The sequence below is a fragment of the Thermobia domestica genome, chromosome 1, assembly GCF_964235325.1.
Source record: "Thermobia domestica chromosome 1, izTheDome1.hap1.1, whole genome shotgun sequence".
NCBI lineage: Eukaryota > Metazoa > Arthropoda > Insecta > Zygentoma > Lepismatidae > Thermobia > Thermobia domestica.
Window position 1 is genome coordinate 309,299,483 of NC_137454.1, and position 17,317 is coordinate 309,316,799.

General features: G+C 35.7%; 1 protein-coding gene across 2 annotated transcripts in view; it reads left to right on the forward strand.

Annotated features, from left to right (window-relative positions):
• The window catches only part of LOC145661989 (nucleoporin Nup43-like), a 52,724-nt gene extending 38,755 nt beyond the window's left edge, over positions 1-13,969 (forward strand). For both annotated transcript variants that reach the window (XM_081727332.1, XM_081727335.1), the window contains exons 7-8: positions 7,590-7,736; positions 13,737-13,969. In XM_081727332.1, the coding sequence (XP_081583458.1) occupies positions 7,590-7,736; positions 13,737-13,912 (323 nt within the window). In that variant the 3' untranslated portion in view covers positions 13,913-13,969. The remainder of the gene's footprint in view (positions 1-7,589; positions 7,737-13,736) is intronic.
• The last annotated feature ends 3,348 nt before the right edge of the window (positions 13,970-17,317 follow it).

Consider the following 17,317-nt stretch of genomic DNA (forward strand, 5'->3'; position numbering starts at 1 on the left):
TGTGTATGGAAAGGCTTGTCACCTTAAGCTTTCTGAGAAACCTAAAAGATTTTTGGAAACGTGGACTACATGTTATCAATGGTGGAATCCGATCTAATTTGATACAATTAGATGAGACCATTAAAGCCCTCGATTCTTTAAAGCAGTGATGGTCAAATGGTGGCACGCGAGTGTTTCATCCTATCCTTGAATAAAAATACGTGAATCGGGACTTTTAACTGTGAATATATTTCTTTCTGTTTGGTTACTAAGCTTTTTCTGCAAGGTAAGGGCATTAGTACCAGGCCAATTTTCAGAAAAATACAATTTTGTAGTTAGTACCAAGTGCTCATGGTTCAGACTAATTGGCCTAGACACATGAAACAAGATACATAGAATAGAACAAAGATTCAGAAAATGCATCATTTAGCATATTCAGTTAACCGTCGCTTGTATAGAGAAAGGGAGGGCAAGAAATTTGCCCCTTAATATGGTTCTTACGTTATCCTGGCCCCGAAGTGCATGGGATCACATGCATAAATTCCCCATCACTGCATCACTACTCTAAAGAATCGAAGGAGTGTGCTTTTTCCCACTTGCTTAGGGTAATGTCCATCCTTTAATAGCTTCTTTTAAAATATATCCAATCCAATCTGAATTTCACTAGTCCTTTTTTATGTTGAGGATTACTTTTTTTCCTTTTTTTAAATGCATATGCCGCTTTTTTTTATATGTTACCTATTTCATTTTCGTTGAAATGTTTGTTTTCATGTAGTTAAAAGGATGATTAAAATATTCATGCTGAATATTCATTTTTTGGATGTTGTTCATATTATTGGCAGCTCATTCTTTTCTTTTCCCGTTGGGGAGGCGTGGTGGCTCAGTGGTAGAGCGTTCATCTCTTGTGCTTGGGGTCCCGGGTTCGATCCCAGCCCCCGCCAAGTGAACTTTGTGGTGGACAAACACCGTGCTTGTGGGTTTTCTATGGGTTCTCCCGTTTCCTCCCACTTTCTTCATTCCACCATTTCACTTATCATTACCGTCTGCTTTAGCCTAACCGGCATAACCGTGGGACGTAAAACTTAAAGATTTCATTTCATTTCATTTTCTTTTCCCGTTGGTGTCTAATGTTTCCATTGCTGTCCCTTCTTGTAGCGATAGATGTTGTATTAGTGCTTTTTGGAACAGTAATATATCCCTGGAGCATAGACAGATCTTACTATAACACAATTAGAAGTCAAACGAGTGTATCGAGAATCGGTTTATTGCAATCGATTCAGCATCCCGAAAATAGGTTCCATTCCCTCGGCTAACCCTCTATTCAAACCGGAAGTGATCTGTAGACAATCTCCAATACACACAATATCTTATTTTTTATCACTTTATTCTCTATCTGTGCTTATACTTAAATCTCAATTCCTTAAATCAGTTGTATTCCATACACTTATCTTTACTTACATCATAATATTAATCTTGTTATTTAACATTCATAATCTTCCTATAATCTTGTCTTAACATATCAATCTGTATCGTCAATCTATCTACCTTTATTTGCACATGCTACTCCCTTAACTACGTAACGGTTTAGTATCATCTTTCTAAATACTTTGTGCCATGCTCCAATATCCAACATGGTCCATTTCCGGTTTCAACACGCCATAGAAAATGGTAATAGCGACAAGCAGTTTTTTTTTTTTTCAGTCGATTCAATGTGTTAAGAAAACATACCATCTCTACCCATAACACTCTACTGAAACTGGGAGGTTAGAAGTTACCTAGTACTTTAGATTTCAATATAGATCTTCATAGAGCAAAAACTGTGAAATATATCAAGTTGCGTCTTTTGAAACCGATTACGAGTCCCAAGAATAGGTTTTCACCCACTATTTAAACCAGCAATGATAAAATAACTATTTCTGGTTTTAGCATTGCTCATCATAGAACAAAAACAATAATCAATATCGAGTAGCATTTTCTTTGGAATTGATTTATCGTGTTAGGAAAACATCGTTTTCACCATAATGCTCTACGAAAACCGGAAGTTATAAAATTCATTAGTACTTCCGGTTTCAATGTTGATTTTTGTTGAGTAAAAATGGTAAAGGATATCCAGAATCGGCTTTTTGTAATTTATTCAGCGTCCCAACATAGATTCCTTCTTCTCTAAATATCCTCTATTGAAAGTATAAAAAAAGCTAAAAGCTATAATAAATAGCGACAAGTGGTTACTTTGGAATCAATTTAGCGTATTAAGAAAAGACTAGCTGAACCTGCGCTCTCTACACTTCGCATCATTCGCATATGAGCATAAATCTCCTCCTCATTCTTCACAACATATGTACATGTCCCTTTACAGACACAAGTGAAAGACGTCTTAATTTAAAAAAAAAAAAAAAAAAAAAAAAAAAAAAAAAAAAAAATCGGCAAGGGATGTCATAAAGGAGAGATTTTTTCGATGATTTTTTCTCAATATCGCACCGTTTGCAAGATTTAAGCCTACTTCCAGTTGGAGTTTCTAATTCATGTATGACCAGTGTTTTCTTTCTTCTTGCATGCAGTATGTAATAAGCAAATACATTACATATACAATTAATTATAATGTCAGTTATATATGGTGTTCATTGGGCAAAACACTCAAAAAATAAAGATTCATCTTGGACTCGAGAAATGGTTATCCTTCCTTTTTCATTATTATTTGGCCATGAAACAAACGCCTGAGTCATATACAACCCCAATACAACTATGTGGTGTTGGAATGTATAATGCATAGGATATGATGCTTTAGGTTTTTTTTTTTTTTAATTTCAACGCTTCCAGTGTACCCTAAAAAAATGTAATAAAGAAATAATGGCCATGTTTTTTTTTTTTTTTTTTTTAATTAGAACTGGACAATCTACGCAAAATTTCCAATCGATCAGTGAAAACGTCATCTTTCTAGAGCTTGTAGTTTCCGAGATCTCATTGTCGAAAGGATTTACCACAAACATATAAACGTCCTCAACATATAGTTTAAAACAACTCGAAAGATGGAAGCACAATTCACATGCATTGATTTTAGAAAAGGCTTATTAAAATGCAAAGGCTTTAAACAATAATTTTATATCATAAACTTTATGAAAAAGATATAGCTAACTAATTTAGACTATTTAAAGTACAAATACTTAAAATGTTTGTCTCTGTTAAACGTGAAATCACACATAACCGTAAACGAAAGATTTGAAAGCTAAAGTTATAGGTTGGAGCTCAGGCGCTTGTAATTGCTATTATAGCATTTTAATAGATAGATACTATCTTCACACTAATACTCTACTAAAAGCAGAAGTGGAAGAAAGTTATTATAGTCCAGAAGGTATAACGTCATTGGCTTTCCGCGCTTGGACCTGTTCGTCACTGAGGGTATGGTAAGAGGGTAGCCAATCGCCACCAACCGTCTACTGCGCTCAGCGAGCCACGAGTAACCAAGCTGGCCACTCCCCATAAACGTTACTACAACTTTTCGACGTTATACCTTCCATACTTTAGTACTTTCGATTTCAATATTGATTTCTGTAGAGAAAAAACGGTAAAGGACATCGAAAATCTTTTTTTCTTTTTCTTTTCTTTTTTTTTAATCTATTCAGTATCCCCAGAATAGATTCCTTCTCTTTTAACCCTCCATTCAACCCGGAAGTGGTAGAAATCAACCTTTTCCGGTTTCAGTGTTGATCACCAAAGAACATAAATGGTAATACATAGCGACAAACTTTATTTTTTTGGAGGGGCGGGGGTGGAGGATTCAGCGCTTCAAAGAAAGATTCTTTTTCTACTCGTGTCACTACGAAAATCGGAAATAGTAGAAATTTATAGATATAGATTTGTTTTATGCATAGGTAATATTGAATTTACGTAGTATGGAAGTCTACCGTAGTTTCACAACTGTGAAAGGAAACTTTGGCTTTCTTTTACTCTTTTGTTACGTACTGCTTTGCATTACTTCTCAGTTTCTAACCCTCCTTGCTGGTCTAGTGGCTGGAGCACGTGGCTTTGGTGCACGAGGTTCTGAGTTTAATTTCCGGTGGGAGTTCATTAGATGCACTATAGTGATTCAGATCCCACTTTAAACTGTAGTTCTCGACTTGTATAGCCTCGCTGACAAAGGACTTATGTATATTCATTTTGTATTTACATCTCTTTCAGAAAGTACCAGAAAAAAATAAAAGAAATTTGGTGCAAAACTGTATGTCTTTTTTATTTTTCTCTTTCCCGTTTAGTTTTTGCATTTTGTTGTTTCATAGTTTTTCCTATTGTAATTTTTTCTTTTTTTAATATGATATATTTCTCGCACCCTTTTTTCCTTGTCCCGGATCGCGTGTCAGACGTTTAGTTATAGACTATACGGTTACATCATCCGCAGTGACTGTCCAGTACTTGGACACCGTAGGTGGCGCAAAATGTCAGCAAACTCGTAGTGGCGCGTATTTATAGCTGGTCGCAGGTTGTGATGAAGTTTTGTGTTGGCATATTTTTGGGAATAAAACAATTTTTTCTGCTTATAAGTTCGTGGACTTCCATTCAGTCATTGTTTTAGTCTGTGAAAATTGAATAATACATTTTAACACTAAAGAAAAGGAAGGGAAAGAATATCCTGTTATTACGAAATGAGGAGCGGCTTCCATCCGTGTTATATTGTATGACTATTTATTATTATATTTTCAAAGAAATTTCAGTTGCCTCTGGAAGTTTCGGGCATATTGACAAATAGGTTGTGCCAGCGGGAGGTTCGTTTGGTATCATTTGATGAGATTTTGTGGTTACAAGGAAATGGGCAAGAGCCTTTGACCTTCGGAAACTGTGTATGGGGAAAACGTCTGTACTATAACATACATGGCCTTCAATTTGCCGCCACAGCGAAAGTGAGTGGGTTTAGAAAAGTCTTATACCTTACGTTTCACTGACTCAAATGCAGCATTCTCAGTTAAGATACCAGAACACATATATGTTTCTGGAACTTCAGTCAATATGTAATTTCGTGGTAATGAGCTAGTTTCTCATATTATTTCGTCCAGTGGTGATTTCAGAAGATTCCCTTTCGGGAGGATTGGGGATTTTAATACATGGGAAATGAAAGTAGTAATCCCAGAATGCTGGTAAATCACGTTGAACAGGATCGGAAATATGCCCGGGGAAAAATTTCTTCTTGAGCCATACCCTGAAATCATCACAGGTTTCACCTATCATCATTAGTCTAGAGCAGCCCTGCCCACTGCGAGCAGATAGTGGAAACTCTCCTCGTGAACGCTCACGAGCATTCTACGGGCAAATACCATTGTTCGTGCTTCGTGGATCTTCGGGTTTCGTCCTTAGAGGAGCGGAAGTGTTGTCAACCTTGGCGGTAATCACTAGCTTACAAAAAAAAAAAAAAAAAAAAAAGTATGTATGGTAATTGATTGCCATTTAGTGTAAAGTGTTTTTTTACAATGTGGTAACCGTTAACTATAGACAATACAAACTTGTAACAGCAATCAAATGATAAACTATGTGCGTTCCTTTTCTTCTTTTTTCTTTCCTTTTGTTAAAGAAGGATGTGGGTTTGTTATATCCGAGTGTGGGTTTGTTATATTATGTTGTTTCGCTTTTTAGGAAAAGAGATAATCTGTTGATACGAAAAAAAAAAAAAAAAAAACTGTAGCACTTGTTTGTAATTATCTAAGTATTATCTCCAGAAAATTAGCTTATGCATGTATGTGTGTACGAATAGGCTTAGCAAGGGATTGGTTGTGGAGATTAGAAACCACTATTACACTATCAATAGGAAGAATAGTATTTCTTACTCCACTTTTAAAGTTACTTTGATCGCAAAGAATCAAACAAAATATTAAGAGAGCCAAAGAGATTTTCCATTTTTAAGAGTGACCGTTAGTGACTGCAATTAGTTTATTTATTTATTTTTTTTTTTTTTTTTTTAACAAGGAGTGTCTTTTTAATAAGGAAAAATGTATTGTTCCTGGCTGGTTGCTTGCCGGTGGCTTGTTAAAAGTGAAAAAGAATGTTAAATCATTTCAACGACTGAAGCTACACGCTTGTCTTTCTTCGATAGTTACTGACTGATTTTGAAAGTCACAATGTTGTAGGCCTACTGTAATAGCGTAGGCCTACTGTAATAGCGTAGGTCTACTGTAATAGCGTAAATTCGGAAGGAAACGTTCCAACTGAATGATACGAACAATTATTCCCAATGTCTTGAACATGAAACGTGGGTTGCACGGATAACGCTTAAAGTAGGCTGGACTGCACTGGAATTTCCTTCCGGCAAATTAGTGTTTGGTCGGAACTCAGTTCTTCTGTGTAATTGTCTCTTAACAACATTTGAACATTTCTTTTAGATAATAATAACTAACTAACTCTATGGCCTATGGAACCCGAAGGTTCAATGCCGCGTTTACAAAATATTTCCACTAACTTCTGTCCTTAGCCAACTGGATCCAGTTTCTACTCTGTACTCTTTTTTCTGCAAGATCCATCTTAATATTGTCTTCCCATCTACGCCTAGGTCTTCCTAGTGGTCTTCTTCCAATTGGGTTTTCAGTTAAAATTATGAAAGCGTTTCTAATTTCTTCCATTCTGGCTACATGGCCTGCCCACCTAAGCCTTCTACACTTAATAACCCTAATAATGTTAGGTGAGCGGTATAAACTATGCAATTCCTAGTTATGAATTTCCTCCAATCCCCATTTTCATCCCTCTTTGATCCAAATAATAATAATAATAATAATAATAATAATAATAATAATAATACGCATTATTATTATTATTATTATTATTATTATTATTATTATTTTCAACCTCCCGTCGTTCTCCTATCAATCTAGCAACGAAAGGCGTTTACAACTTAGCAAACGTGAAGCGAGTGACAAGTTACAGACCGAGTGCTAATGTAATACAACGTCACGAATTGTGTAAGCAAGCTAAAAAGGTCTGAAACAATTCGTTTCCGATTTTTGCAGTCGTTTTTACGTCTGTAAGATGACATGTTTAATATTAGTTTCTTTCTTTCTTGTTCATTTGTTAGTTACTTCAACGCTAACTGTAACCTCTATCATGCGTCTTCCTCGACCAAAAAACGTACCAATTTTATTTCCTGCAGTGTTTTCGCGTCACTGCTTTCGAAATGGGGAGGGGGAGAGCACACCTGCACATTTCACGCTTGCGTCTGCTCAATGCTTATCATCTTGCGAATTTCTGGCCAGGCTTGGCCATAGGTTTTTTGCCATCATGTGTGGTTGGCAACACTTATCGGATGCAGTGGAAGAAGCGAAGCTAGCAGCACCTGTGCTCACCTGTTCTTATCTTCGCTCGTGCTCGCTCACGCTTTGGCTCCGGGAGCCAATTCATGGACAGGCCTGGTCTAGAGTATTAAAAGTTTTAATGAATTAGTAGTTGTTAGTTTATATGTAATTGCCAATTCTAAGTGACGCCCAGTCTGTTTGTTTCTCACTCTTGTTATAATAATTAATAGGTCTTAAAAAATAGGGAAGTGGGTAATCGGTGAGAATTAATGGAATAACATGATGCAAAATAGGATCATATACTTCTTTAGACTCTTATCGTATTTTTTAATTTCTTTCTTGTAGTGAGCGAAGTGAAGTTTCATCCTACACAGCCTGAACATCTGTTTACTTGTTCTCAAAGTGGAGAACTGTGGCATTGGAATGCAGGTTCTTTATCTCGTGCTCCACCACCACTTCTTTCGTCCACTATTTCTGGCAGGAAATCTCCAGGTAAGAATATTTTTACAATGTACTTAAGTAAATGTCTTATTTCTACAGTGCCCTGCAGCTATCTCGTATGTTATAAACTGAAATTGAACGAGTGATTGCTTTACTGAGTTCAAACTACATAACACCTGTGTAGTTTCATGCTCATAATCCACGTTTCTCTTGCAGCTACTGAGATAAAAAATATAAATTCCGGTATCGATTGACTTAGAAACTATTGGACGCATAATTAAAATGTTAACCTTTAAAACGTACTGAATATTTCAAGTCGGATCTGACCCGAGAACATACCATTGCTTCTTTTTTTTTTGGGGGGGGGGGGCATTTATTCTTTTTTTAAAATTTCTCAGTATAGTGTGTGCCTTTCTTGGTTTGAACGAAGTAGAGTTTAATAAAATTATGTATCATAAATTACTAAAATATATACGTTTTCCTTAAGAGTAGTACTATTTTCGACTTTTTAAATTGAAACAGCATTGGCTCGGATCCAACCCAACCGTACCGCATTTGACCTCACAGTGCACCACAATAGAGGAGGGTTAAGAACAGGGTTGGCTGGTTTAAACCAAGGTTTAAACCAGCTGGTTTTTTCAAAAAAAAACAACTGGTTTAAACCAAAAAACAAAAAAATGTTCGTAAAAGTGTAAGTGTTTGTAAAATCTTGATGAACACACATTTGTGGGTTATCACGTTTCACTCCCGTATATTATTCGTATTATATTCAGACCTAAATTCCCCATTCATTACTCAAAAAGATTATACTACAAAAGCAACTTTTTTTTTACAAGTTTATAAATGTTTATTTTGTGATTTTTTTGTAGTTGTTATTATTGTTATGTAATTGCAATCGAAGAAAAATTCTAAATATTGTTTCGTTTCAATGTTTACTATTGATAAAATACATCGAAAATGCCGTACTTTTTTTGTGTGTGTGTGTGTGGGGGGGTCATACAGACCCCACGAGAGGCATTTAGTGAAATAAGTATCTTTGGTATCTATTTATGTATAAATGAGTCTGAGCCAAAGTGGACTCAAATAATTCGTATCTTTATTCCCTTTTCTTATTGATATGCAGATTAAGTCGGTGTATTTCTTTAATTTGGACGAATAAAAGTCGTCGTTAACTAACTTGAGCTAGATTAGTTCTTCTGTACTCCGTCGTACTTTGAAATTGTTCATATGTAATTAATTCTGTGTAATGGTTTCACTTGTGCAACTGTTTATCTTTTTGTCCTTCTGAAATGACTCTTGACAGTTATATTAAGAAGCATGTAAAGATCAGTACAACGTATTTTTTTTATCAGGATTCCTTCGTGAGTGAGTCGGCAGACGTATCGCATTTGTGGCCAATTAGTCCTGGTTCCGAGTTCAAATGGAGGACAATTTCTCTCGGATGTAACTCGAGAAGCGGTTTTTATTCCGCTTTAAGCTTATGTGACCCCTTCCAGCATAACCCGGTTGTTGCATAATAACATCAAGGCGAAACAAACTTATTTCTGTCCATATATGATATGAGTATATAGAGCAAATCATTTAAACCATAAAAACCTGGTTTAAACCAAAAAAACCGTTTTTTTTTGGTTTTTTTAATAAAAACCATGGTTTTTGCCAACCCTGGTTAAGAAGCTGACCTACCTAAACAGTTTTGTTATTCAATTGTCCAAAGTTATTTCACGGATAATTTCTGTCTTTATCGGTGAAAAAGTAAAAAATATAAGCTGTAGAACACATCACATTATGGCGGTGTCTCTAAACTCATCAATACTGAAGACTGTCTACAAATGAAATGGTAGAACTCTTAAAATCTTTCAATTGATTCTGTGATTAAAACTTGTGACATATGAATAAGTATGCTCTTCTGGAAGGAAAGATCAGATGCTAAAACATCACAAATTTGAACGTAAAACTTTATACACTAAGGTAAAGAAGACTTATGAATGTTAGTTGATTTATACTTCTTAGTAAACATAGAAACTCGCGATAAAGTTAAGTGATTGAACAAATTTTTCCAACTGTAACTGTCGTAAGTTGTACGTTGAAACAGTTTGGACAATCGAATCATTGAAACAATTTCTAACATCTCACATTAAACGACTTTATTTGCATTTATTCTTGTGAACTTTATTGAACAAGAAGATTTTTATTATTTTTGTAAGATACAGATACTTAATTTAATGGAAACACCTGAGTTGGCAACGCGTCAAATCTCTGGGTTAGCAACGCTCAGGCAGAGACCGCAGCGGAAGGCTGTTGGTGGTTGTGTATTAGGGACAGCTCCGTATTGCGTGAGGAGCGGTAGAACGGGAGTGTGCAGTGAACTGAACAGACGGTGATAGTGTAAAATAAGCAACCTCTCTGATTTCTAAAGAGGACAAATTGTTGGCGCTCACGTATGCGATGTGAACGTGATGAAAGTTGTAAGTGTCATGGGTGTGTCTATCCTGGTTTTCCGTGAACCCTGTAAAGATTCTTACCGATCACGTCACTGCCCATAGATTATATTGCCGTTTTAGGGATTATGTACATCCTAAGTCCGGGTATTATTTCCGGGCAGTGACGCGGCATTACACGATTATAATGCGCCCATTAACACAACTGGAGCTCCTGAGGCGTGGTTTGAGGAACATCGGGACGGAGTTAAATACTTTCTTTTGCTTCCTAATCCCTGGAGTTGTATATAATTGTACATTTGTGGTCCGTTCTGGAGACAGAAATCTGACAAAAATTTCCGCCTGCATCCTTCATGGAACTGAGTGATATACTCCACGCGGAATAATGTGATACTCCATTTGCTACCCTACGCAACCTTATGACTTCATTCTATGTCGCATCCGAGCTGTTTGAGAGCGAAAGGTGATCCAACTCCATATTCATTGTCTAGCACTTTTGCCAGGTGTTTCCATTAACTTGATAAGTGTATTTATGCCTAGAAATTATTATCGATATTTCTTTTGGATACAGTGAATTCCAGAGCTGTGGAAGTTAACAACAATCTTATTCATTCTGATATTGAACACATGAGATTGAGAGATTCAGGGGTAGAGTGAAGTTAAGAGACGTGATTATGTAAGGTAAAAAGGATACCAGATGAAGTGCGGACAATGGCAAATAACTGATTGATGTTTGCAAACAGAAAATAGGTCCTCTGAAAATCTCTCTCTATGGTTACACCATGTGTAACCCTTGGTTTACAAAACTATGATCTCCCACTTCAACATTTTTAAATCTAAGAACTACTAAGATATCTGCTTCAACATCAAGAAGGTGGGGGGGGGGGGGGATTGCATAATGTATTCTTTAATAATATAATCATATTTTGAATACGAATATGTAATAATATTGTAGCATTATGGCTTAGTATTATAAACAGCGCTTTGTTTAACATAGTAGTCAAAGCAGAAATGTTAAGGATAATCTGATATTAACTAATTAGTCTGAATACATAAATAAATAATTACTCTGATACATAATTTAAAGTTAGAATTGCTCCAGTTTTTTAGTAAATTGAAAACTTAACAAAATTGAGACAGTGCTGTTTCTACATTGTATCAAGTAATCTAAAAGGCATTGAGCCTTTTGCGCATGAGATATGTTAGTGTCTCAAATCTGAGGGTATATGGGTCAGGTTTAACGTCATTTGATAGTTGAAGCTAGCAGACGTGCGAAAGCGTTGGTATTCTCATCAAATGTAAGGTACTGCGCCGTAAAGATAAGTGAACTTTCCACAAAACTGCGCTGCATTTTACAATTTTATTTCGATAAAGGCGCACATGCTGCGCAGACCCGTGAAGAAATTGGTGTTGTTTAAAGGCAAGATACGTTATCAAAAGCAATAACTAAAAGATAATTATTCACTTTCGTTCTGGAAATTTCGATGTCCAAGATGCTGCTCGCAGTGGGCGACCATTACACTAAGTGGATGATATTGTAGTAAAAGTCGAGCAAGAGCTGTATGTCAGTAGTCGTGACTTCATTGCTAATGACCTAAACATCCATTACCAATCAGTGTTAAACCATTTAGAGAAAACTGGCTACAAAAAAGAAGTTGGGCGTTTGGGTGCCACATGGTTTAACTCAAAAACAATTACTCGGCTGAGTTCCTATCTGCGAATTTCTAATGAAACGAAACAAACTCGAGCCATGTCTGGAGTGTTTGATCACGAGTGATGATCGTGTCTGTCTTTCTTATTATTAGTAAATTCTCATTTGCAGTCAAATCCAAAATAAGAAGCTTCACTGCACTGTCAGAAAGTCAAAATGCTTTGTTTGACACAACAACTCATTAGATTTCTGAAGAGAGAGAGAGAAGTTCTCAGTACAGGAAACAAATTGCTCAAGACTGGAATTTACACTTCATGAATCGTCTTGCACATTTACGTTCCCTGACTTTCCATGACTTTACGCAAAATGCATGATTTCCCTGACATGTTTTCATTTCCCTGACTCCCTGATTTTCCAGAATGTGGGAACCCTGCATATAACTTCACTACTGGGAGGGACGCTTAACTCCAATCCAGCCAATCAAATGAATATATTTTTCTTCTGATTTTTGGTCAGAAAGCGATAGCATTCATAATATTATATAACGAAATAATGGTCATATTTTATCATACATATTATCACAATGCGTATTAGATATTTTAAAAGAACAGAATCTGTTCCACGCATAATTAACAATTAACAGAGACAGAATTTGCCCGCTCTACTGGACGGACATTGTTACTTTCTGAAATGTGTAAGGAATAATTTGGCTAGTGTTAGTAGCTTAATTAAATTTAAGGTAATCTATCCGGAATCTTATTTGCACTATAAATCAAACACATATATACACTATTATATAACCTGAATTCTTTATTCCTCTTCCATTTAACTGTATCCTTGTTATTATATCTTTAGACAATAATCTCCTTGAATCTTTCTCAATTCATTCACTTATAATCTTCCTAATCTTTGTCCTTACGACATATATTCATAATCTTTCAATATATCTTGTTTATCTTAATCAACATAACAACCACAGACTATAAATCTTACGCTACACAGTATGTGTAGTCTACCGTGATACTTCCTACCAACAGACATAATAAGTTTTGAATACTTAAAATATTATGTTACCACACTACCAGTTGAACTTACTCCACCAGAAATAGTATGCTTCGGACAATTTATTTTATTTTATTTTATTTATTTATTTTTTTGCCTTGTTTCTTCCATTATACAGTTAAAACTATTATTCGCTTCCATTCATCAGTTTCTTATTGTAAATTTATACCAAAGGGCTTAAGCTCTTTTGAAGCGTTGAACATTGTGAAGTCATAAAACTTGGTATATTAGCGTTTTTAGTAAACAGAATCGAATGGTTTGTTCAGTTGCACGACCTAATTAAGTTGGGTAAGAAAAATTTTACATTTTTGTTTTAGAAAATTTTGTAGCAATATTCCCCTTGTGCCTTAAGTGACGATAATAAATCGAGGTTTACGAAATGTGAGTTCTAAGAGAAGAAAGGAAGGCTTGATTTTTCTTTCTGTTCTTCAAATCTCTGAAATTATCAGATGTAGAGCTTTGAATGTATTAAATATTCCTCTTATGCCCTAATCCAACGATAAGACTCCGAAGGGGAAAAATAGGCCGAGTGTCTACGTAACCTTAGTGAAAAACTCTCATCAACAAATATTTTGAAAGAAGAAAATAAAATGTATATAGCTTTCTATGAACTTTTATTCTTGGTGTGTGAAGATAAACATCCTGCTAATTTTGAATAAGATCCTTATCCAATAGTAAGTAAACTATAGTAAATAACGTACCTTAGGTATTACTACTAGTTTTGTAATGTATTCATATTTCGGAGTGTGACATGTTTAACGCTGTCAACAGGCTTATAACTTCGTAGATGACCGATTTTCTTGTTCTAATGTATGCTTTTGTAAATTCTTAACTTATTTAGTTGTTGGTGAACTGACTACTGGAATGTTATTAAATAGTTGTCGTTCCGTTACTTTTCAGAATTTGTAGAGCAGAATCCGTGGCTTAACACCGATGCTGTAAAACATCGACTGGATGTGTTTTCTTTGATCTCAACTCTCCACAAACCAGTTAATTCCTTGGATGTGGATCGCAATAATGTGATATGTGGATGTGACAACGAGGCAGTGTATGTTGTAACTGATGTTAAACTGTGAGAAGAAGCAGATAGAACTAACGTGTATTTTGTATCATAAAACCTTTTGTTAATTCAATTTATGGGCCTTTCATTCTAACATCCTCTGAAACAAAGCTGATACTAGTTGATTATTTCAATCTCATTTTTTCAGTGCTTCGAAAGGTAGCCATAGGCAAAAATATAAAGTATGTTCGAAAACAACACCAACAACTCATAAGGAAACATGAAAAAACCTTTGCACCAACGTGGGGCACAAACACGTCATTTCGGAGATACAGTCCTTCGAAAATTGGAAAGAAGTTAAAGGTCATAAGTTGAGAACAAGGTGAGATCAAGGTCGAGGAAAAGAACATAGGGACAATATTGATTAATGTAGCCGTAAGATATGGAACGCATACCACTTTTTTAGTTCTCGATTTTTATTTTTCATAGGTGAATATTCATGAATTTGAAGACGACCTATTCCATGTACTCTCTCTCTATCGTGTGAGAAGTAATTTCCCAAAGTGTTGTTTCCGAATAGCCTGAATGTTTGGAATAAAGACACTTTATTTGATATGGGGGGGGGGGGATCAGTGGTAGAGCGTTCCCCTCCAGTGCTTGGGGTCCCTGGTTCGATACCAGCTCGCGCCGTATGGACTTTGTGGTGGACAAACACCGTGCTTGTGGGTTTTCTCGGGTTCTCCCGTTTTCTCCCACTTTCTTCATTCCACCATTTCTCATAATCACAGTCTCCTTTAGCCTAACCGTGGGACGTAAAACTGAAAAAATTCTTTTCATTTTTCTAATACGTTGTTTTGGTAGGTTTTTCCTCAACTTTGTAAAAGATGCTAATTGGTCTCCACCACATTAAGAAACGAAAGAGATGAATCAAGAAATAATATATTGTAAATCATAGACAATAATAGAGCGTTGCTTTTGTTGTGATCGAACTTACAAGCTCCCGTTGTGCCAGGTTGTGCAACACATCATATGTTTCTTAGGGTGGGTCGAAGAAAGCGAATTTTGGAATATCGAATTTTAATAGTACGGAAAAGTTGTGTATTCACATGCTAATAAAGGGGAAAATGTTGAAAATGTTTCTATCTTATCTTCCGTTCGCACAGAGTCTAAAGTTAAAAACTTGATCATTCAAAGTTTATGTTTTCAAACTTCTAATAGATAAAATTACTTGTTTAATAAAGATAAAGGTATTAAAAAAAACGTTAACTTTATACGAGTTCGTGCATGTGGCTTAACGTTAGTGAATTTCGATGAAAAATTGATTTTTAACAGCTTACAAAATGACGCACTCTTGTATTAAAATCAGGGTGGCCACGCGTCGAGAATTTCGGGAATTATGCATGAATTTTTAAGGCCTTGAAAAGACCTGGGAAAGTGTGTGAATTTATTTATAGATCTTTGAAATTTTAAAAAATAAACTAAGTTACAAATGTGAGGCTTTATTAACATTTATTAATATTTGAGAATATTTTTCAGACACTGCATTTCCCGTTGAGGTAAATTTCCTTGTTAGGTACATTAGGTACAGGGGCAAATAGTTAGAATTGGCTCCTATTTTCGACGCAAAAAAAAAAAAAAAAGTCTTTATTGGTCTGTAAATTAATTTTGTAGTGGGTATCTATAACAAGGGGGACTTATTACTGTACTCTTTCCAGGTTCATGATGTCAGGAACAACATCAAAGGGTTCCCAATGCCATGGTAAGACTTAGTTTCAAGAAAGTTGGCTCCAGGACCCACTCCTCCGGGATAGGCTAGTGAAACTGAAAGAGATGTTTATAGTGCAGGTTGCCGATTTTCCCTCAGGCTATTATTTCTGTTGCCAATATGGGACGTAAGCATTAATTAGCCATATGCAGGGGAGACACACAGAAAAGAAGGAAGCCTGTGATTGGTCCAACCTTCTCACATTTATAAGAAGACCACAAACACCAAGTTCATCAGGAGTGAAAAGCCGAGAAACTAATACTGTTTCGTGTTCAGCTCAGGGTTTGAAAAAACCCGGGCTTTTTTGAAAAAGCCCAACCCAGCTGGGCCCATATTGGTTTATTCGGGTTTAATCGTTTTTTTTTTCCGAAATATTCCAATGCCTTTGGGGTAAAAGTATCAAAATGTGATTTTTATTTCAAGATTATCATTGTCACAACTTACAACAATTTTCTACTCACTGCTGTTTTAAAAAATATGGCCGCCATTTTTAAATTTTACATTTGATCGCCGAGAAAATCTATAGAACAAATTTAGTATATATCGTGCTTCCACCGTCAAAATTTCAACTTAAAAGACTGAAAATTGCGCCTTGTAGCGTGGATGCTCGCTATTTTGAAAAAATGACCGCCATTTGAAATTTTACGTTGGTATGCCGCCAAAATTTATACAAGAAAGTTAAGAGTGTCTCGTGCTTGTACTCTGAAAATTTTAACTTAAAAGACCGAAAGTTGTACCCTGTAGTGTGAGTGGTAGAGGCAGACAAACAAACGAGTTGAGTTGATTTTGTGTTTAACGTCCCTTTCAGCAACGAGGCTATATGAGATGGGACCTATTGATTAACGTGGAATCCAAACATGAGCTCCCGCCGGGAATCGAACTCGGGTCTCCCACGCCGAAGACGCGTATGCTAACCGCTTAGCCATGAAGGAGCTTGGCAGACAAATGAACAAATATAGATCAAGTCATACAGAAGCCTGACAGACGTTCGGCATATATGAATACCAAAAGGGGTCTATTGATTGAAAACAAAGATACAATTCATGTTGTATGAAATAAATGCAACTCTATCCATCACGACTCTGGAACTCACTAAAGAAATAATAAACACTTCTGACCAGAGTATATACACAGTTTATTAAAAACTAAATTCCAGTGTAACAGTTTCAACCACGTAACGTTGTCTTCATCAGACACTAACTGAAAGAGATACCTTAGAGCGCAGTTATTTATACTAAAAGTGAAAGTCCTTGTGTGCATGGGAAGCCACCTGGGTCGGCCTTCCCCGGGCGTCATCTTTCGGCCACCTGCCCTGACTTAATTACCCTCCCACCTGTGTTTATCTTTTCCAGACACACCTGTTGTTTATACTTGACCAATTGCCTTAAAACATTTCCTCTTAATCTACCTCTGATGCCTATTAGAAATAAATAACAGACTATACTACATACAACTGATTATAAATACAGCAATACAAATATATATATATACATAAAAATAAACTATAAAATATAACAATATATAAAACTCTATATATAACTATATACAACATTAAACTATAATAATATTAAACTATATATAATATTAAATATATGAATATAAATTACATATAAATATGTTCAATCTCGCTTTTTCACTTCAATTTGTTCTAATAATTTATCCCATAGACCATGTATTAACAGTCCACTTGCCCAGTTCATTAATTTGTCACTTTTC